Below are 21,412 nucleotides of genomic sequence, written 5' to 3' on the forward strand. Positions count from 1 at the left end.
TTGGGATTTGGTCACTTTTTAGTAGAAAAGTTGATACTAGTTACCTGCATTAATTCTTAAACGTTCAAAAATAGGAAATTATTATAAAATTGAATCACGTTTTTGATGAAAAGTTATGTTGGAAAATTTTCATTATCCTTATAAATTCTCTAAAAATATTTGAAAATACTGAAAAGTGACACCTTTCAGTTACCGATTTTAGCCAATTTTTTTTCAAAAGTACCTAGGAGAACTCCTAGAGTAGTTCACAATCACCACAAAATTTTTAACTGCCCAATCAAAAACTGGGTGTATCATAGGAAGGCCAAAAGTCTCAAAATTTTGATTTATAGTCAATTCCACCAATAAAAAGTGAGAAAAATCTACCTAAAGACTCAAATAGTGATTCTCAGGATATGAAACATGAAAAAGTCATATCGATGGCTTGGTATAAATACCATGTAAGTCCAAAATCCTAAATTTTTCAGGAGAACACAAAAAACGTTTAAAACATTCATATTTCGTTATTTGCAGTTTTAGATTGCATTGTTATATGTTTTAGAGGTCTTAATGGTACGGCCTGATGATATTTTATAGGTTGATAAAATATAATTAGTTGATTAAAGCGCTTTGGAAGGACATACGAGGTTTCTAGAGACAACATACAAGATTTTCATCGTACTTACATACGACTTACGTGGTTTTTAACAAGGACTTACCGAGGTTTTCAAATTTACAATTGATGAAATTCATGTACTTACCTTGTAAGTCGGACTTACATGTTTTTCAATGTTGGATTTTTGCTGATTAGAGCGCTAGGATGCGTTTTAGACTTACAAGGTTTTTAAATTCAGATTCCTCGTTGTTTTTTTTACTAAAGAAACCACAAAAACAGCATTTTCAAAAAAATCTGGACTTACAAGGTTTTTATACCAAGCCATCAATATGGTAGTTATGAGGATTCCAGTACATTTCTCAAATCGATTCCCCTGAAATATATTTTTGCTCAACTACCAAAATCCCAAATTATAAATACCCTAAATCTTCTTCTTATGGTGTCTGGGACATTCGAACTTCTTCATACTCTACCCTCCCATCTCTGCATCAGGTCTTCAGTGCGGCTATTCATTTCTCCCCGCAGCTCCTCTCCAGTGTATGCAGTGCTAGTGCCACACACTAGAAGGTGGTCATCATTTTGTACCTGTCTACAGTCCAGACACTTCACATCATCCTGGATGCCCTATCTGGTATGGTTTACTGCCATCTGGGCGCATCCAGCTCAGATCCTGTTCAGTGTGAGCCACTCTTCATGCGGCAATTTGTGTCCATTTGCCAAGTTCTAGCTACATGTGGCCCTCTTAAGGACCGACCATCTAGCATCTCTCCCCTCCACAGGGTCTACATCCATTACATGTGTCTCCCTCATGAAACTCATCCTTAACTTCAGTCTTCTCCATTGACCTTTTATTCTCCTTGTCTTGACTGCTATTATACAATGGGACATTCTGATGCAAACCTGCCAAATCAAGTTTCTAAAGAATGTCTCTGTGCATTGCGCAAACTCATCTCTTACTTTACCCTGCATTAGTGTTGAGGAGCGGAATGAATTTCGTTCCGGGTGCAGGGTTCGGCTCCGGCATAAAAAATAATTCTGTTCAGGTTTCTTGTATCGTTCCGCTCCGCTTAAAAATATCGTTCCGTTCCGGTTTAGTGTTCCGTTCCGCTCCGACTTTTCTTTTTTGTTTTAGAAAAGGTTGCATTCAAAGTATGTCAGAATTTTCGTGTCCGTAGCAAGAATTTGAGGTTGAAATACCCAAAATTTTGAAAAAATGGTTGAATTCAGAGTGTTTCAAAGAAATTTAAAGTCCATCTCACATAATAGAAGCACCAAAAACACCTAATGAAATTTGGAAGGTTTTACTTGGTGTTTTGACTGTTCAGGATTTGAATTTTTATGAGGCTGAAAATGGTCCATTTCCTGTCATTTACCCAGTCTTTTTATAATTTTCTGGTTTATGGAGGTAAAATTTCAGCAAAAACACATGTTATTCACACTACAGTCTTGCAAAACGTTCAATAAAGGTCAAAAAATGTTGTGAGGTCAGAGCATTAAAAACCCATATTTTTATTCCGGTTCGGTTCGGTTCAGTTTGGTTCCAGTTTCGCTCCAGTAAATTTTTTGTAAGTTGCTCCAGGTTCCATTCCGCTCCACAAAAATTCTCCCAAAAGTTGGGGGTTTAGTGTTCTGGCTTGTTCTGGTTTGGTTCCACTCCGCAACACTGCCCCACATTGATCAGATTTGAAAGTTATCATCTTCCACATGCAATTATACACGGGGTTACATAACCGCATGTTGAGGGTGCCAACTTGAAGGTTTGAATCAAATAATCATGTGATTTCCGATTGGAATCATCGACTTTTATTAACCTAGACCGCTAATCATATGCAAAAAAAACTCCACTGGTTATGTCGCCAACTCTGAGTAATAAACAAATGCAACAGCGCATGCGTCAACAACTGATGATATAATGTGTGTGTGTGTGTGTACATGTGTGTATATTGCTGATAGTAGTTATGTTATGCATGTGCTATGGCCTTTGTTTATTACTCAGAGTTGGTGACAAAACCAGTGGAGTTTTTTTGCGTATGATTAGCGGTCTAGGTTAACTAAAAGTCAATGATTGGAATAGCAGTCCAGATAAGGAAAATAATATAGGTCGATAGTCTTCTCTGGGGGTTACCTGTTTTTGGTGGAACATGACATTTGGGGGGGGGTCTCGTTCTGTTGTTTTTTTTTATTCTTTGTCCTTTCTACATCAGCTGCTACACACCACCTTATCCCAGAAGGTGTGATGCCCCAGTCATTTTCTGCACCTCAGGAAAAAATGACTGCTGAAAAACATGCTACAAGAATATTTTGTAGTGTATTTTTGTCATGTAGGCCTCTACGCTTCTAAATTAAGTGGTGTATTTCTGCATGTTGAAAGAAACCAGCTACAAAATATGCTACGAGAATGTTTTGTGCAGGGCTTGCAAACCGAAACCAAAACCGAAACCGAAACCCCCAAAAACCGATTAAAATTGCTCAAAACCGAAACCAGGAGTGTTATTTTCCCACAACTAAAACCAAAACCGAAACCGGGAGCGTTTATTTCTCAAATTCAAAACCAAAACCGAGAGCGTAACTGTTGATGGGTATGATAATATTTGTACTGTTTTTAGTTTGAATTCGATTAGTTTGTGGTATCGAGTGCGCCACTGTTGTAGCAACGCACTCTAGCTTGCTAGTTACGATATCTAGTTCGAATTGTTGTTGTTATGAACTTGTTTATTATGTATTTATACTCAAATTATATACAGTCCACTGTTCGTGTTGAATTATTTCAAATTTTATATTCGAATATTGAGTAATTATTTCGCGAATAAATAAACATGGTCCTTCGGGCCGGATATAATTCCGGATAAATTGTGTAGTTCGCGAAGTAAAATTCATAAAATTCGTAAAATTCGTAAATTTCGTTCGTTATGTTCGAAATAAAATTCGTTGTAATTGTGCAATTTCGTTGATTGTGCAAAAAATTCGATTGGTTCGTATTCGTATTCGTAATCGTATTCGTTGATTTTAACGTTCGTTGAAAAATGGGTGAATCTGCTGCCGAAAAACAGCAGAGACTTGCTCGAGAAAAAGCTGCTAAAGACAAGGCTGAATATGAAAGGGCTGTCAACAGCAAACGAAGACTGCTCCATGCCTGTGAACGGGATAAAGCTCACCTACAAGCTCTGGTTGAGCAAACAGTATCGAATGAAATGATTTGTCAACTCGAAGTATTTATCGATTCGTGGCGTAAAAACTTGATTGAACTAGAAGCTGTTGATGAAGTTTTGTTCAAAAATGTTGGTACTAGTTTAACTGCCGACGAAATCTTTGAGAAGGAAAAGGAAATCATGAAGGATCGTGATGACCTACTTTATGAACTTAATTTAATCGTTGCTCGAGCTAAAACGTTCGCGGAATCATTGAAGCCTCCGATCGCTAGCAGTACTCCTTCTCGCCGATCTGGTCCAAATACTTCGTTTTCGGATCCAGGTTTTGGATTTTCTCCAACAATTCGATTGAATGGTATTCCTCTACCAAAGTTCGATGGTAATTATGGTGAATTTATCGATTGGTTTAATGAATTTTCAAGTACAATTGACAAAAATGAAGCCTATGATGACTATCAAAAATTGTATTTGTTGAAAAGATGTATGGTTGGTAAAGCAGTCGAATCGATGAAGGACGTTGGTACTGAGGGAAAACTGTATAAACCTACGTTGCAAGGTTTATATAAATCGTTCTTTAATCGCAGGCGAATAATTGCTGAACATTTCGTCAATATCGTTGATCTTCCTGCGATTAAAAACACAAACATTCGAGAAAGTGTCGAGAAATTAAAACGATGTCTACGTGGGTTGAATGCTGCTGGATTAGATACAAATTCGATTTCGCCAATGGTTACATTTTTAACTGCTCGAAAATTGCCAGACAAGCTGAGAATGGATTGGGACACAAGTAATCACGATTATTCAGTGTACCCCTCGTTCGAATCACTCGCATCGTTCCTGATAAACAGAAGCTTTGCCTATGAAACTGCCAATCTAGGCGAGCCAAAGGAGAAAACAAACTCGTCACCTCCTGGTAAACAAAACAAGTCGTCCGAAAAATCGAATCAAGGTGACAAGAAATCATTAGCAGCTGTGAAACAACCTTGTAACATCAAATGCATTGTGTGTGGTGATCCACATTTTCTAAACCAATGTAAAGTGTTTGGTGGAAAAACTGTCAACGAACGCTTTAGTATTGTCAAAGGAAATCGATTGTGCCTGAAGTGCTTCAACCCTTTTCATGGCATAAGCGCTTGTAAAAGACCAAATTGCTCCAAGTGCCAAGGGGCTCACAACGTTTTGCTGCATTGTGAATATGTTGCACCTTCGTCACTCAACTCTAGTGCTGAAACCAATTCGAATTCGTCGTCTCAGCAGTCAAATAATTTGACCAACGATCAAACTGGATCAACCTCAACTACTATGTGCGCCACTTCCTCAGCTCGGAAATGCGTATTGTTATCAACTGCGGTGGTTAAGGTAATTTGTGGAAATAAAATCGAATTAGCTCGAGTATTGTTTGATCAAGGTTCTGAAATTAGTTTGGTTAGTAGGGAGTTTTGTATTTGAACGAAATTACCTATGTTTAAAAGTGAAAACGAAACGTCTCTGGTAGGCATAAATAATACTTCAACTAAATTGAATTTGTCAGTTCGTTGTGTTTTGAAATCTCGTTTTTCAGAATTTTCTATTGCTATTGATGCCGAAGTAATTGGTAAAATTCCATGTAATGTTAATCGTAATGATGTAAAGCCTATTATTGATAAGTTTTCACTCGAATTCGCGGAAAATTTCGAATTACCTTACGATAATGTAGACATATTGTTAGGTAGTGAATATGTAGAATTTATTTTAGGTGAACAACGTCGTTTTGTTGAAGGTATTTGCTTGCGTGATTCTCAATTCGGAGTTGTAATTTCTGGTTCCCATTCGAATTCAAAATCTGCCTTTTTTGTTCAGCAGAATACTTTTTGTGGTTTTTCTAATGTAGAGTTGTCTCGTCAGTTTGATCGGTTTATGAAAATTGATGAAGTTTCTGAGGAAAAAACTTTGCATGATGAAAAGATCGCCGAATTCGAGTTAATTAACAAGCATTTCGAAGATACAGTTGAAATTGACCCTGAGTCAAAACGTTTTGTTATTTCGTTGCCTTTGAAACCAACTGTAAATTTATTGAAAGGTTCGTTTTCGAAAGCAAAATCGATATTTCTGAGGTCAGAAAAACGTTTGTCTGATGTTGCCAAAAAGGCATACGACGACATTTTTGATGAATATTCGAAGCTAGGTCATATGCAGGTAATTTCGAATGTACCTAGACTAGATGCGTATTTTATCCCGCATCATTTGGTCACAAAAATATCTCCTGGTTCTGTAAATTATCGTATTGTTTATAACGCATCCTGTAAGGATGAGTCTGGTACTTCGTTAAATGACCACCTGTATGCTGGTCCAGTTATTCAAAAGGATCTCTTCTCTCATTGTATTCGTTTTCGCGAATTTATTTGGGCTATTTGTGCTGATATTTTTCGCATGTACCGTTCAATTTTGGTACACAAAGATGATAGAAAATTTCAATCTATTGTTGGTAGGTTTGAAAGAGGAGAGATTAGTATTGCTGAACTGACCACTCTTGTGAATGGTATAGGTCCAGCTGCGTGGATAGCTACGAAATGCTTAGAAAAAACGGCAGAATTTACTCGTTATTTCCGGCCAATAGCGGCTGATTCGATCGCGAAAGAGTTTTACATGGATAATTGGATGTCTGGTGCTCGCAAAATTGAAGATTTGATTGAGTTACAGAAAGCTGTACATTTTTCTCTTGCGAAATATGGGTTTAATTTGACCAAATATCAAAGTAACTCGCCTGAAGTTCTTTTGACACTTGATTCGTCACTTGTAGAACCCTTGAAAACGAAAATAATTGGTGGTACCGATTTTGTGTATGTTTTAGGGCTAATTTGGTCTCCAGAAACTGATTCGTTGAGTATCAATGTAAAAATTGATGAACTCCCTGAAATCATCACAAAACGTGTGATGCTTAGTGATACTTCTAAGCTATTCGATATTTTGGGTATTTTGGCACCTGTTTCGGTGAGAGCTAAATTAATTTTGAAAGAGCTTTGGTTAGAGGGGAGAACTTGGGACGAACCTGTGTCAGATGAACTGAAAGATGCATTTTTAGCCTACAGGGCTGATTTGCAATTACTTGATCGATTTTCTATACCTCGTTGTTTGTATCTTCGTGTAGAATACCCTGAAAATTGTACTCGTCAGCTTGTTATTTTTGCAGATGCGTCTACAAAAGCCTATGCTAGTGTCGTTTATTTTTGTTCGATTGATCAAAATGGTCAAATAAAAGTTGCGTTTGTATGTTCAAAGGTGCGAGTTGCGCCAGCAAAGAAAACGCTACATATTCATCGTCTTGAACTTATGGCCGCTGAGTTAGCTTCAATTTTGGGGAAGCGTATTGCAGGAGAATTGAAAATTGAAGCAGGGAACGTCTTGTATTTTTCCGATTCTCAGGTAGTACTTTCGTGGCTGAAACTAGATCCGCTTAAACTTAAAATTTTCGTCTGTAATCGTGTGAAAAATATTGGTAAAAATTCGAATTTGCAAAACTGGTACTATGTACCTACCAAAGAAAATCCAGCGGATCTAGGTACTCGAGGTATTTCGGCTAATGAGTTTTTTGAACAAAATTTGTGGGTTTTTGGGCCAACGTGGCTCAACAATTCTGATGAATTTGAAAAAATAACCTCATGTACGTTCGATTTGGTACGTGAGATACCTGAATTAACCAAAGTAGGTATGGCTATTTTTATCAAGGATGAAATATTCCTACCTATTTTGAGCCATGGTTTATCTTGGTATAAAATTATTTCGGTTGTTGCTTTTGTTCGTAGATTTATTTTTAGATTACGATCTGAACGGCTAAAAACGATAGCCAATCCAAACCGTAAAGATAGGATATGTGATCGTAAGTTAGTAGGTATCAAGCTGATCCTACCTCTAGTTGTACCGTTAGAAACGTGTGAACGCAATGACGCCTTTATTACCCTTGTTAAACATGTTCAACGAGAACATTTTCAAATTGAAATCCAGTGCTTATCTTCTAGTGAAGATAGTCACGTAGATAAGAAAAGCAAGTTGTTCGAATTAGCTCCGTTTCTCGATCCAAATGGTATTATGCGAGATGCAGGTCGCTTATCAGCTGCTGCATTATCGTATGAAAGTAAGTTTCCAATTCTGGTTGATGCCAGGTCTAAATTTGTCGAACGCTATATTGAACATTTGCATCGAGCAAATTATCATGCCTCTCGTTTGTATGTCTTGAACGTTTTTCGTACACGTTTCTATGCAATTGGTAACGTTATTACGGTTATCAAAAAAGTAATTCGTAAGTGTGTTTTATGCACACGTATTCGAGGTGAAACTTTGCGCCAATTTATGGCGGATTTGCCAAGGAGTCGAGTTGAAATAGGTAGACCTTTTGCTAAGATAGGTGTCGATTTAACAGGTGCTATCAATGTAAAATGCACTGCACATCGTGCTGGTAAAATGAACAAGGTTTATCTTGCGTTTTTCGTTTGCTTCGTGACACGTGGTGTTCACATAGAAATTGTCGAAGACCTTACGGCTGATGCGTTTTTAAATACACTCGAACGGTTTATTTATAGGCGCGGATTGCCTAAGGCAATTTACTCGGACAATGCTACGAATTTTATTGGTGTTCGTAGGTTTTTAGAACAGAGCAAACTCGAACGTTTTTTGAGTGAACATTTGGTCGAATGGCATACAATTGCACCTCGCAGTCCTCACCAAGGTGGAATTTGGGAGGCTGCAGTAAAATCTGGTAAGAAAATACTCGAAAAGGCTATTGGTAGCCAAGTTTTGAACATTTTAGAACTCTCAACGATCGCTACAAAGGTAGAGGGTATTTTGAACTCTCGCCCTATTTCATATCGACGTGAAAATAGTCTCATTGAACCTATCACACCTGCCCATTTTTTAATAGGTACGGCGTTGATGGAACTTCCGATTGTTGAGGATTCTAGAACTGTTAATTTACGTAATCGTTATCGCTTATGGACAAGCGTTGTAAATACGTTTTGGTCGTTTTGGAGAAAAGATTATCTCAATCACCTTCGTTGTAGATATAAGTGGAAAGTTGAGGAACGTAATGTTGAGATCGATGATGTTGTCCTTTTCCGCTCGAAAACTGAAGGTATTTTTCAATGGCCTATGGCTATAGTCATTGACGTTTTCCCAGACGAGTCAGGTCTTGTTCGAAATGTAGAATTGAGGTTTGCGAATGGAAGTACTCGAAAAACTTCTGTTCAGAATCTTATTTTACTACCTGTTAAGGATGATTTGTAAAATTTTTTGTAATTCTCGGATTTGTAATTTTTCTCCTGATTTTGTCATTTTTTTCTCGTAACTCGTAATTATGTCAATGTATCATGTAATATGATTAAATTTATGATTGATTTTTGTCAATTGTTAACTTGTTGATAACTTTAACCCGCCGTGCAAAGCAGGAGTGTCGAATGACACTTTTTTGACGTGATAATTTTGACAGTGCGTTTGACACTATTTTGACAATTTCCAACCAATCAGGAAGAGGCTGAAACTGTCAAAAACGCGTCAATACTGTGTCACCAAACCGGTTTTGCGTTAGGGTATCTGACGAGCGTTTCACAACGTCGCATTGTTTTGTCAATTCCTTGGCAAATACCTGACAATATTTTGACGATGTTTTGACCACTTTTTGACACTTTTAGATAATTAAAATGAATTTTTAAAAATCGTGTAATTAATTGGCGAATGTATTTCAACTTTCATTGCCCTTCTGCTACAGATAGGAATTAAGTAGCAACATTGAAATTTGAATTTATCTCCGAAAATTCCTTACCTAACGGGGATTCGAACCCACGACCCTATACATTTCCATCTATCCCTACAACCTACACCTAACCTAACGCATGGGCTACCGCGACATGTTTGTAATGCATGCGTTAAAAGCAATATTGTAAGTGATGCTAGATAGGTACTCATAATTTTTTATGTGCATTTTAAAAACTCTGCGTGGCAGATAAATAAATTAAACCTACCAATTTCCTTAAAAATTGTTGCATGAATAATACCTAAAACGAAATAATTAGGTAGGTATTAATTTTTGATTTTGAAAAAATTAATCAGTTTTCTGTGTCAAAATAAATACGTATATTAAAAAACATGGTAAATAAATGCTCAAAAAAATAAACCCAAATTTAGAATAAATGCACGTAACATTTTTAATTTATTTTTAGGCCTAATACATATGATAAAATACTTCGAAATGAAATATTCATGGATTCCGCAAAGTTACCCTTTTGTGTATATGCATTCAAAATTGATTCAATTTTGTGCATAAATATACCTAAGTACATATTAATCAAAAATTTCAAAGCAGGTATCATTTTTTTTTTTTTACAAAGTACCTACCAATTTACTCCCAATTTTTAAAATAATTTTTCAAAATGTTGGTAAGGTACATAAACATTTTTTTACACAAATCTATTTTTTTAAAAATTTGATGGGCATTAGAACTCAAGAATTATCACAAATCAAAAAACTGTTCAACAAATTGCGATTTTTAATAGGTATACAATAATGTCACCAAAGTGTCGAATAAGGGTCAAAATCACGTCAAAGACCTGTTGTAGTTTCACTACATTGTATGAATCAATTCAGTGTCCTTGAAAAATTGTCAATAATATGTCACATTTGTGCCAATTTTGTGTCATGGATTTCATGACACGAATTTGACGGAAATTTGACTAAGTATTGACAGTGTCAAATCTTCGCCAAACCTGAAACTGGAAAGTAGGTGGAGCTACCTCTATCCCGATTGGTCGAAATTCTTTGACACAGAATTGACGATGTTTTGGCGCGTCAGTTGACAGTAAAATGACACTAAATGTTCGGCGGGAAGTTGTTTAGATTAATTTAAAAATAAGGTGTACCTTATTTTTGAGGGGAGGATGTTGATGGGTATGATAATATTTGTACTGTTTTTAGTTTGAATTCGATTAGTTTGTGGTATCGAGTGCGCCACTGTTGTAGCAACGCACTCTAGCTTGCTAGTTACGATATCTAGTTCGAATTGTTGTTGTTATGAACTTGTTTATTATGTATTTATACTCGAATTATATACAGTCCACTGTTCGTGTTGAATTATTTCAAATTTTCTATTCGAATATTGAGTAATTATTTCGCGAATAAATAAACAGTAACCTATTGAAAACTGAATTGGTTTTGGTTTTGGAATTTTTCAGGTAATTAGCCTGCATTTTTGGTAAAATTAAAGTAAAAACTGATGCTAAAGGTGAAAAGGCATGAAAAATAAAAAAGTTGACAAATTTGGCACTACCAAAGTGCCGCTTTCTAGTCACATACACAAAGTTTTTGAAAAAGTGATCACTTTCTTGGCCTTCTTCCCTCTAAAAAATGAAGAAAAAAGGAAAAAACCAAAACCAAAACCAAAACCAAAACCGATTCTTTTAAAATCAAACCGTTTCAGCAAAACCGGAACGAGAGAGATAATATTTCAAAAAACCTAAACCAAAACCAAAACCGAAACCTTTACTTTTTCAAAAAACATAAAACCGAAACCAAAACCGAGAGCGATATCTATCCGGTTTTCAAAGCCCTGGTTTTGTGGCATGTTTATTCACGTACTCGCTGAAAAACACGCGTAAATGTGGTATTTTATGTGTGTGTTTTAGCTTAGTATATAAATATTTATTCTCTTGACAACATCTGCCCTGATGGTTAGCGTATGAGAGTTCCCCTTCTCGAATAGGGAGACCAGAGTTAGATCCCCAGCTGAGCCAAAATTTTTTTCATCAACTAACAGCAATGGCAGATTTTTACGCTTAGGGGCAGAAAAACCAAATATGCGCTGATTAATGGCCAGATATGTATTGGCGTAAAGTGCCGGAATTCCTGCCGGCGTTTTATGTCATATAAGGGCAGATTTTCACCCAATTGGGACCACATAATTATACTTGGTAGGTGTTTAACACTGGATAGTCTGAGGCATCGGACACAATTCTCATGCTGGTGTTGAGGGCAAAGTTGACCTTCTTGGTGTGTGCGGATCTGTTCCAAGCAGCACGTTCATACTCCGCTATAGAGTAACACGGTGCCATGGCTGTTCTCAAATTTAAAAATCCGAATGTGGTAAAATCTTCAGTGGATTATAATTTTTTAATTTTTCTCCATGTCATGGAAAATGACAGATTTTTTTCATATTTTTATTCTATCCACACCAAGATTAGTTTTGATCAGAGTTGAAAAATTTTGAAGAAAATTGAAAAATTGTCCAAAATTGTCACGATAATACATATGTTAGTTATAACTTTATTCGGTTCGTTATTTTTTATTTAAAAAATTCAAAATTTATGTATTCGTATATTCGTTCAACATTACAGTTATGAACAAACAAAGTAATGGCTGCGCCAACTTGCTCCAGTGAGCTAAATTATTTCGATTAATTATTGGCTATTCACCGTGAAAAAGTTACTCAAAAAGAAAAAAAGGTTACGAGAACTGTTTAAAAACAAATAAAAAATTCTTAGGTGCCTAGGTAAGTAGTTCTGCAGACATATTATTTACAGTTGAGCGAATGTAAACATGGATGTCATTTCATGTGACACGGTGGTGTATTTTTTAAATTTGCAGTAAGTTCCTTATCTCAACAGCATTGAACTGGAATCTGAAAAATATCTGTTTTTGAAAGACATCTCGTAGGTAAAGCTTCATTCGTAGCCGTATCATGAAATTTGTAATTTGCTCTAATTCTCCAAATTCATATTGACAGATGACAGATACATACCTACTCATATCATTACCTATTTAATATCTTATTTTGTTTTCCTTTGTTCTAAAACTCAAATTGTGAGTGGAACAAAAGATTTCCAAAATTGTATCTGTCTAATCACATTTTTCAACAATATTTTGGGTAGTTTTTTGAAAATTTTGGGGCCAAAAAGATACCTTTTTGGATGTGCAGACTCAAAATTGCGCACAAGCTCAGGAAAAACTCAACTTGTAATAAGTGGAATGTATGATTCCCAGAGTTGTAGTTGCCCAATCACATTTTTCGATCATTTTTGAACAATTTTTTGAAAATTTTGGACCTAAGAATACCTACCCTTTTAAATGTGCAAATTCAAAATTGCGCTCAAAGAAACTTCAGAACACAAGAGTTGTGACTATAGAAAAGACGATTACCAAAATTGTATTTGCCCAATCGCATTTCCCAACTTTTTTTTGGGCAATTTTGCAAAAATTTTGAACAAATAAAAACTTGAATTAAAAATTCTGTATTTTAGGTCTTTTTTGGGTGATCTTTCTTCAAAAAATTTGTCTAAAATTTAAAAATACTGTGTTATTAGATCTCCAAACTGATTAGATCAAATCAGAATTGGACAATTGGTTATTTGCATGATCTACCTTTTCTCTCTGAAATTCTGTGGACACTTTTGTCTCGGATTTTAATCAATCTTAAGATATGAACTTTCAAATATTTAAAATTTTGCAAGAAGTAACCTGCATGTAAAAATTTTATGGTCTACTCTCCCCCTCACTTTGTAGCATCAGGATATGAATTTTGTCGGTTATTTCATCAGACCATCGGAAAGAATTCTTTGCAAAATCGAATCATTCTTGATCAAATGTGAATGAATATAAAATAGATCAGCAAATTTCATAGACTGTTGGTGAGTAATTTTGAGACGTCAAAAACTTCACTTACAAATTCTGTACTTTTATGACCAATACTCGAGACATCAAAACTTTGAAAATAATTTCCAAAAACGAAATAAAAAAATTAAACCACCAACCTACTTTTACTTTTTATGGACCGAAGCAATAAAATTTGAAATTATACCACTTGACAAGGGAATTTCCAAAATATCACTATTATGTATAAATTTAGGTCGGTGTACAAAAATCTGGAAATTTAACAAACAGTTGAATTTCTATCACAGGAGTACGATTATTCAGCCATTCGCAATGTTTAAAATCGTAAAGCTGGAAGCCTATTTACGAGTTTTTTTCTCGTCTGCTTCATCCTAAATCCACGAAACGCGAATGTCTTCAAATTAAACGTATTTTTTCTACAGAAAAGAAAATTCTCCTTTTGCTCTTATTTCGGTGTGTTTTTCTTTCACCAAAAATATACCACTTTGAACTCACACGTCGGATTCCTTTTTTCAGGGCTGGTAAACATCGGGGTGAAAAAAATTAACGTTCTGGTTCGATTTTCCAACACGAGACTTCAAAGTACCGCGTATAACGTAATTTCAAGCAAATTTTCAAAGCTTTTTCATCAGGTAACGTTTATAAGACTTTGCTCAAAGGGAAACGTTTCTCGACGAACAAACACTTCAATCAGTTTCATATACAAAAGATCTCGCTATCTGGTCTCCGATTATTATACCACGGTAGGTAGTTGAATTAAAAAATGTCCCAGTTTCGACGATGACGGCGAGAAAAAGAAATAGATGCGAGGTGGGTGTATCTTCGCAACCACTCAAGGGTGTAATTTCGACATCGTAGTAAAACTTAAGGAGATATTTTTGAAATTTGAATACGAGCCAGAGAAGCAACCGAGAGCTAGGGGTCGTAACCTGTGTCGAGTACTACGTCACAAAACGGCAGCAATTTTTTGTCGAATACGTTTTAGTAAAAATTTCTACGCCACGGGAGGAAATTTTTTATATGAAAATTTAGCCCTTATTATGAAACCCTCCCACGTAATTTTGCGGTTTTCTCAATATACGAGTACATATGTATAAAACCACGGCACTGACGTAGGTATTAACATCGTACTGGTGATCTCTGGACCATATCCAATGACTGCGTTGATTTATTCCTTTTGTAATACTATGAGGCGAATTCCGCGTGACCCATAAAAAGAAAAACCACCGCCACGATAAACAATGCGGTCTATATCGTGTAATGTTTCGATGCGTAGTTTCCGTACGTAACGTAAACAAATTGCATAAGTACCCTTTATCAGGCGTAATCCGTTTGGTTTTTTTTGGAAGGTCTGGTCTGTTGTTGTGTAGGAAATCCGCCACGTCGTTTTTTCCCCTTCTGTTTCTGTGATTGCGATGACCTTGTCCTTTCGTTGGATTCACATATCTTGCTTTTTGGACGAGCCAATGTTTTCCAAGAGAGTTTTGTTAACAGCTCGTCGTTCCGTTTAGGGGGAGTATTTTTCATCGCGAAAAGCAACATAATTTGAATTTCAAATATTACAGCGGGTATACCTACTTTGTGTGTTTCGTGTGGTTAAAATGTAAGCGTGCGATGTAGGTATATTATACCTGGTATGGATAGATATGTCCGGTAATCCGAATAAATAGCCGAATTAATAATGGATTGGAATGTGAAAAAATCGACGTGAGGTATTGATCGAAAATTCTACGATGTCTGTGGCATTATAGCTTAAATACGAGTAGTATTTGTACGAATTATGTCTGGTGTTTCGAAGTGAAAGAATAACCTTCCAGCTGGTCACTTCATAGGGTGTACCTTATTTTGCAAAGTGGGAATTTTTTACCTCCCACCCACCAAAGTCGTTACCTCGGGTTAGAAAATAATTCCAATTTCTTATGTTTCCCCGATCTGCAAAAAATTGGCGCCAATACTTAACCCTCCGAAGCTGAAAAAATGAAAAAAAAAGAAAAAAATTAAATTTATCAAAAGTCGTTTTTTATGCGTCAGAATTTTTCTAAATAATTCCCTTTTCAAGAAAAAACTTTCTCCGGTCCTTCAAACTATATTGGGTCCCTATTAAGGAGTCACTCAATGTTGAAAAATCACAAAAAAAATGAGAATAACTCGAAATCAGAGAACATTTTTTAAAAATATTTCATTTGCACGTTAGAATTGTTTTGCTCAAATGTGACACTTTGGGAACAAAAAGAGGACCTTTCAAACAGATAAAGCAAAAATCAATTCTATTTGGTGGTTTGAGGTGGGGAGGGGGTACAAAAAATTTTGGACTTACAACTTTCGAGAATTGGCGTGGGCACCTCAAAAAGAGTGAAAAAAGGGGCTGTCAAGAAGTGTTCTGCTCGGGGATGAAAATTTTTAAAATAATTTGTACCTGCAGACATCAATTTTACATAACCCCTTTTCAAAAAAAAATCCATCCCCAAATAATGTTGGCTCTCTGTATGAAGCACCCAAAATTGGAAAAAATAAAAAATATAGGTATAAAAAATTGATGTCTGTAGAAATTTTTGGAAAATTTTTCAATGTGCAGAATTTTTTCTGAATATAAGCATATTTTCAAAAAAAAACTCTCTTGGACTTCCAAATGATGTTGGTCTCCTTATATGAAGCTCCCAAAGTTGAAAAGTATAAAAAAATATGCGAAATTGATGTCTACAGGTACAAAATTACCTATTTGCAAATTTTTTATCTCTGAGCAGAATACTTCAAAACAGGCTTTTTTCAATTCTTTTCAGGGATCGCCAATTCTCGAAAGTTGTAAGTCAGTAATTTTTTGTACCCCTCTCCACCCCTCTCCACCAACGAGAATTGATTTTTTTGCCTTATCTGTTTAAAAACTCCTCTTTTTGTTCCAAAACCCATATTATTTTTTTGCCAGACTTGCTTAACACGGTGCTGTTTTTTTTTCTGCCAAATTTTCCCAAGTCAAAAAGTGTCAAAAGCGTCAAAAAGTGTAAATTTTTGGAAAAATAGTAAAGAAAAGTGTCCAATTTTGTCAAAATTGTCAGAAAATGTCCATTTTTGGTAGAATTGTCAAAGGGATTCATTTTTGCCAATATCGTCAAACAGTCCTAATTTACTCAGAATGCCCAAAAAAACCACTAACTTTGTCAAAATTGTCAAAAATTGTCGTTTGTTGTCATAATTGTCAAAAAATTCCGTTTTTTGTCAAAATTGTCAAAAAATGCCTTTTTCTGTCAAAATCGTCAAATTGTCAAAAAATACCGTTTCTTGTCAAATTTGTCAGAAATACTTTTTTTTGTCAAAATTGTCAAAAACTACCATTTTTTGTCAAAATTGTCAGAAATAGTCAATTTTTGTCGAGTTGACAAAAAGTTGTGATGTTTTTTCGTCAAAATTCTCGAGAAGTAATTTTTAGATAAAATACTCCAATAGCCGTTAATTTTTGAAAAAATTGATTAGAAATTTTTGAGTTTTTGTCAAAACGTTCTAAAAGCATTGATTTTTGTCGTTTTCCTATCTAAAAAGTAGGTACTCTTTTCGTTTCAAAGTTTGTCAAACAAAATCTCTGTTTTTTACAAAATTACTTAAAAAGCCAATTTGTTTTGTCAAAAAGCCTTTCAAATGTTGACGAAACTCGCCATTTTGATGTTAAATAATCCCAAAAAATGTTTGAGTCGACCACTCTCCACCCCATCCCAAAAAATGTGCCCATACGTGCACAAAATTCAAAATTCTCGTTCTCCGGAGAGGGTAGTCCAAAAATTTTGAAACTTTCATAGAAAATAGTCATTAGGTAGGTGCGAATGTGGAATTTTTTTGGAGAAAAACTTCCATATTTAAGAGGTGGGGGGTTAAAAATCTTAAAAAATTTTAGTAAAAAGTGGAAAGGTCCCCCTCTGTGAAACTTTTTCAAAAATTTGAATTCAAAAATCTGTACAACATGCTTAAAAAATCAAAATCTTACAAAAAAACGCTTTTTTGTGATTTTTTTGCCATATGTTTGGACTTTCAAGGTCAACATTTCGAGAAAAATAAAATTTTAAATAAAGTACGTGAAAAGACACAAAAATGAAAAAATTCCATTTTTGAGCCTCAAATGTAGGGAAAAACAATTCATAGTTCACAAACAGCAAGTAATTTGCATTTCATGAGAGAAGCATGAGATTTTGCTTGGTGCACATAGGATCCCAAAACGAAATTTTCGAGCACGGGAGACACTCGCCAAACTCCATAGGGCGGGAGGGTGCGGAGGAGGAGGGGTCGGAAGGGGAGTTGGCCCTTCGTTTTTCAAACCTGATCAGATTAGATTAGATTATCTCAGATTCAGACATTCCCATGATCCTATTCATTCGATCAAAATTTTGATTTGAAGAAATAGATCTTGCTCCTGCAATTTTAAGATTAGGCAAACTTATCTGCATAAGATCATTAAAAACTGCATAATTACTGGAGAGATTATTTATGTACTTACTTTCATTTATGCTGAAACATCCTGTCAATTGTAACTGTTGAATATTAACGAAATATTATCATTTATTTTTTTCAGTTATTCGAAACATATCTACAATTCGTCGGTATCGCCATAACAAATGCACAAATCATGGAAGACTCGAGAAAAGAATACGAACGCAATAGAGTAAGTACAGACATATATAGCATACTTATTTACCCTTATGTATTTCCTGACTAACCTAAAGAGACGGAATAAAAGCCCCGAAAAAAAAAAGTCATCGACCTATAAGAACCCTGCGACTCTCGAAAGTCGCCGTACCATATACAATAAAACACGTAACTGGAAAAGTATAAAATTTCGTTTGTTTTGGCCAACAAACTTTCGCGGGCGGAAATTTAAAAAGAAATTTTTTCTTAAAAGATAAGCATTGTGTTAGCTCTTCGGTGGCATTTCCGCCACAACGACGGAAACTTTTTCGTAAAGCGTATTAAAAGATTTTCATAACTTAAATTTACAAGGTTTTAAAAACTTTGCCGGAGGCAAGTTTATAAAAACCGACGATAAAACTGATTGATAGTTTTTATTTTATTGTCCCGCCTGAATTTCGCATTATCCTCGTGACATACTCTTCGAAAATAGGTACTCGAATCGTACCCCTTGTTCGTTTAATTTCGTCAACGAGCATCGAACTCCTCCAGACAGATAATACAAAAGCTTGTAGTCGATGATACTTGATATCATAACCAGATGCAGAAAGATTCGAATTCGAGTCTCGGTGTTATTTTTTTTCCTGCATTCTGTGCGTATTCGTATATGCTTTTTTGGCTCATTGTAGATATAAAAATGCCGCATGATTTGCAGCTCTTTGATCGCCTGACCTATAAACTTTATAATCTACGTTATGTTCTTGGCACAGTTAACCTCGTTAGTTCGCTATCGTCTTTAATTTCCGATTCGTTATACAATATACTATATTTCTCACAACCCTCCTCTACAGCCCCTTTATTCTCAATGTACGTATATTAATTTTAACGATATTATATGTTATACGCGAGAAGACGAATTTTATTTACAATTTTATATTTATGCTTTTTAATACAAACGAACCGATTCTAGGTCTCTTCGGCAATTTCCTGGATACAAAGCTAAAATAATCATTTTTTAAATATGTATTCACGTCGAGATGAGATGACGACGATGGCGTCATGTTGTTTCAACGCCATGAATATCTTATGAAAAAGTCTCAATTTACGCCAAGTTATACTCTTGTTTTACGAATCGGTTTCCATATATAAGTATACGAAAATTTTTAAAACTGATGACGTCGTTGTTTTAAAGGGTTATTACGTCACAGGCGAGAGTTTTTCCCGAAATTTTACACAATACGTGTAGATAACCAACAGCATAAAACTCTTGTCATATTGTTTTGAACATACAACAAACCTCGACCAAAAAACTTTTAGCCCAAATAAGGTTCTTTCTCTTATTTTTATCATGTTTTTGTTTTTCTATTCGATGCGAAGTTGAGAGGAAAATGGATATGATGGAGGGTAGAAGGGAGAAATATAATGCTGTACGACTCCTACACCAGGCATTTGAAATAGAGATGGGAGAATTTATATGTCCTTGTGATGAGTCTTGAAGAACATCAATGATGAAATGGATGGGAAGGTTTTGAAGTGAAGTTTATTTCATGATCTTCTAATCTCTCTTAACCCCCTCTACCTCCTTCCTCCAATTTCATTGTTGTGGGATAATATAAAAATTCAAAAAAAAAAAATGTTTCTGAAAAAATAATCACGCAAGTGAATTTTCTGATAATATAAAAATTCAAAAAAAAAAAATGTTTCTGAAAAAATAATCACGCAAGTGAATTTTCTAAGTCGGAAACTTGCCCTGTTGTAAGATCTTATTTTGATTTTAATAAATTAAAATTTGAAGAAAAAGATGAAAATTCTGACATTGTCATGCCTATTTTAAATTAATTCATTTTTAGCTCCTTTAATTTTTATGATAGGCAGCAAGTTAATAATTATAACATTTTTGGCAAATACATTTCCATATTTTTAAAAAAATGTCGCATTTCATAATTACTTAATTACAAAATTTTTATTGTGCTTTTTACTGCAGGCTTTAAACTCAAAACTTGAAATTAAAATTTTAGTACCACCTGAATCACTTTTCATCAAAATTCTCAGAGGATAGGTTCAACAGATTCCCTATTGGGAGAAAAATTTTTTTTGGGGGGCGGGGCTTAAAGAGGAAAATTAACTTATTCAAAATCAGTTATTAAAATGTGAAAATCTCAAAATTGAAAAGTTGGAAGCTACCTACCGATTAAGAATGTGAATAAATTACAGCAAAAGGCTTTTTTAATGACTCATTTCAGCCAAATAATTTTCAAATGGGTATATTCTTATCACAACATTTTTGGTAATTTTAATGTTTTTTGGGTTTATGTACATGTTGATTAGGTACCTAACTTTTTCATTCATTTTTGGTGGTTTTTTTTGTTGTTGAAAATTTCATCGTTAATTTGCTAGTTCACAGTGTTTTTAATTACTTGTAATAGTATAGATGGGAATAAATACGAATAGGTGAATTGATGATAATTACATCGAGGGAATCATTGTAAGAATTATTCCTTAGAGAAGGAATAATTTCCTCTTCCGAACTAGCTCATAAACATGGAGAGTGGTCACCTTTCCTAACCATACTATTCATTTAAATAATAAAGAATGTTAAATAAAACACTCAAGTGAACATTTCATGTCCCAAAAGTTGATGTATTCATGAAATATTACAGATAGGTCGATACTTTCTAAATTATATAAGAAAATATTTTTAAACAGTGCAACTTAATAATACAAGCTACCTAGACATTACTCCTGCGTCTATGTAAGCTTGGTTGCATACTCTAAGTTACGAATTACACATTCGTCTACAAATAAGCATAATCAAGGAGATAATTAAAGTTAATAGGAACGCCTGATGAGATTGCGCCCTTCAGCGTTCCACCTATGTCCATGGTTCACGCTAAATCCCCACGTCTGCAGGCAGATATTTTTGATCAACATATTAATAAAAGTTAATCTAAAAGAAGCATTTGATCGGGGTAAAATCCCATTATAAGAATGTACGCATTAATCTACTCACTTGTGGGTCCCCTAATACTAGGCCCGAGCGTAGATTCTAGTTTTAGAAACACTTTTGTAGGGTTGCCACTTCTCCCAGTCCGGATTCTGGTGAAGGGTCCAAGAGATAAAAAGATAAATAAATGATCCACATTGGGGGTTACGTTAAGCATTTGAAATAAATAGTTATTAACCACCGAAGGTGGATTGAAATAATAAAAGAACTAGCACAACACATTCTAAGTTAAATTGAGTATGATAGAAGACAAGACCCTGTCATTGCGAGTAGCAGAAATCAAGTAAGGAGGCGAGCTCGACGTTCTCAGAGAGATACCTCGAGTTTGCGAATCGTCTATGACGTCAATAGTTCACACATTGTCATTTACTGCTAGGGTAGAGGGATGCCCAGGGGAATCGTATGATCGAAAGATCTAGAATAACCATA

General features: G+C 35.1%; 1 protein-coding gene across 2 annotated transcripts in view; it reads left to right on the plus strand.

Annotated features, from left to right (window-relative positions):
- The window catches only part of LOC135843109 (dual 3',5'-cyclic-AMP and -GMP phosphodiesterase 11A-like), a 205,903-nt gene that overhangs the window by 81,897 nt on the left and 102,594 nt on the right, over nucleotides 1-21,412 (plus strand). For both annotated transcript variants that reach the window (XM_065360858.1, XM_065360857.1), the window contains exon 5: nucleotides 17,927-18,016. In XM_065360858.1, the coding sequence (XP_065216930.1) occupies nucleotides 17,927-18,016 (90 nt within the window). The remainder of the gene's footprint in view (nucleotides 1-17,926; nucleotides 18,017-21,412) is intronic.

This window comes from Planococcus citri, chromosome 4 (genome assembly GCF_950023065.1).
Source record: "Planococcus citri chromosome 4, ihPlaCitr1.1, whole genome shotgun sequence".
NCBI classification, from domain to species: domain Eukaryota; kingdom Metazoa; phylum Arthropoda; class Insecta; order Hemiptera; family Pseudococcidae; genus Planococcus; species Planococcus citri.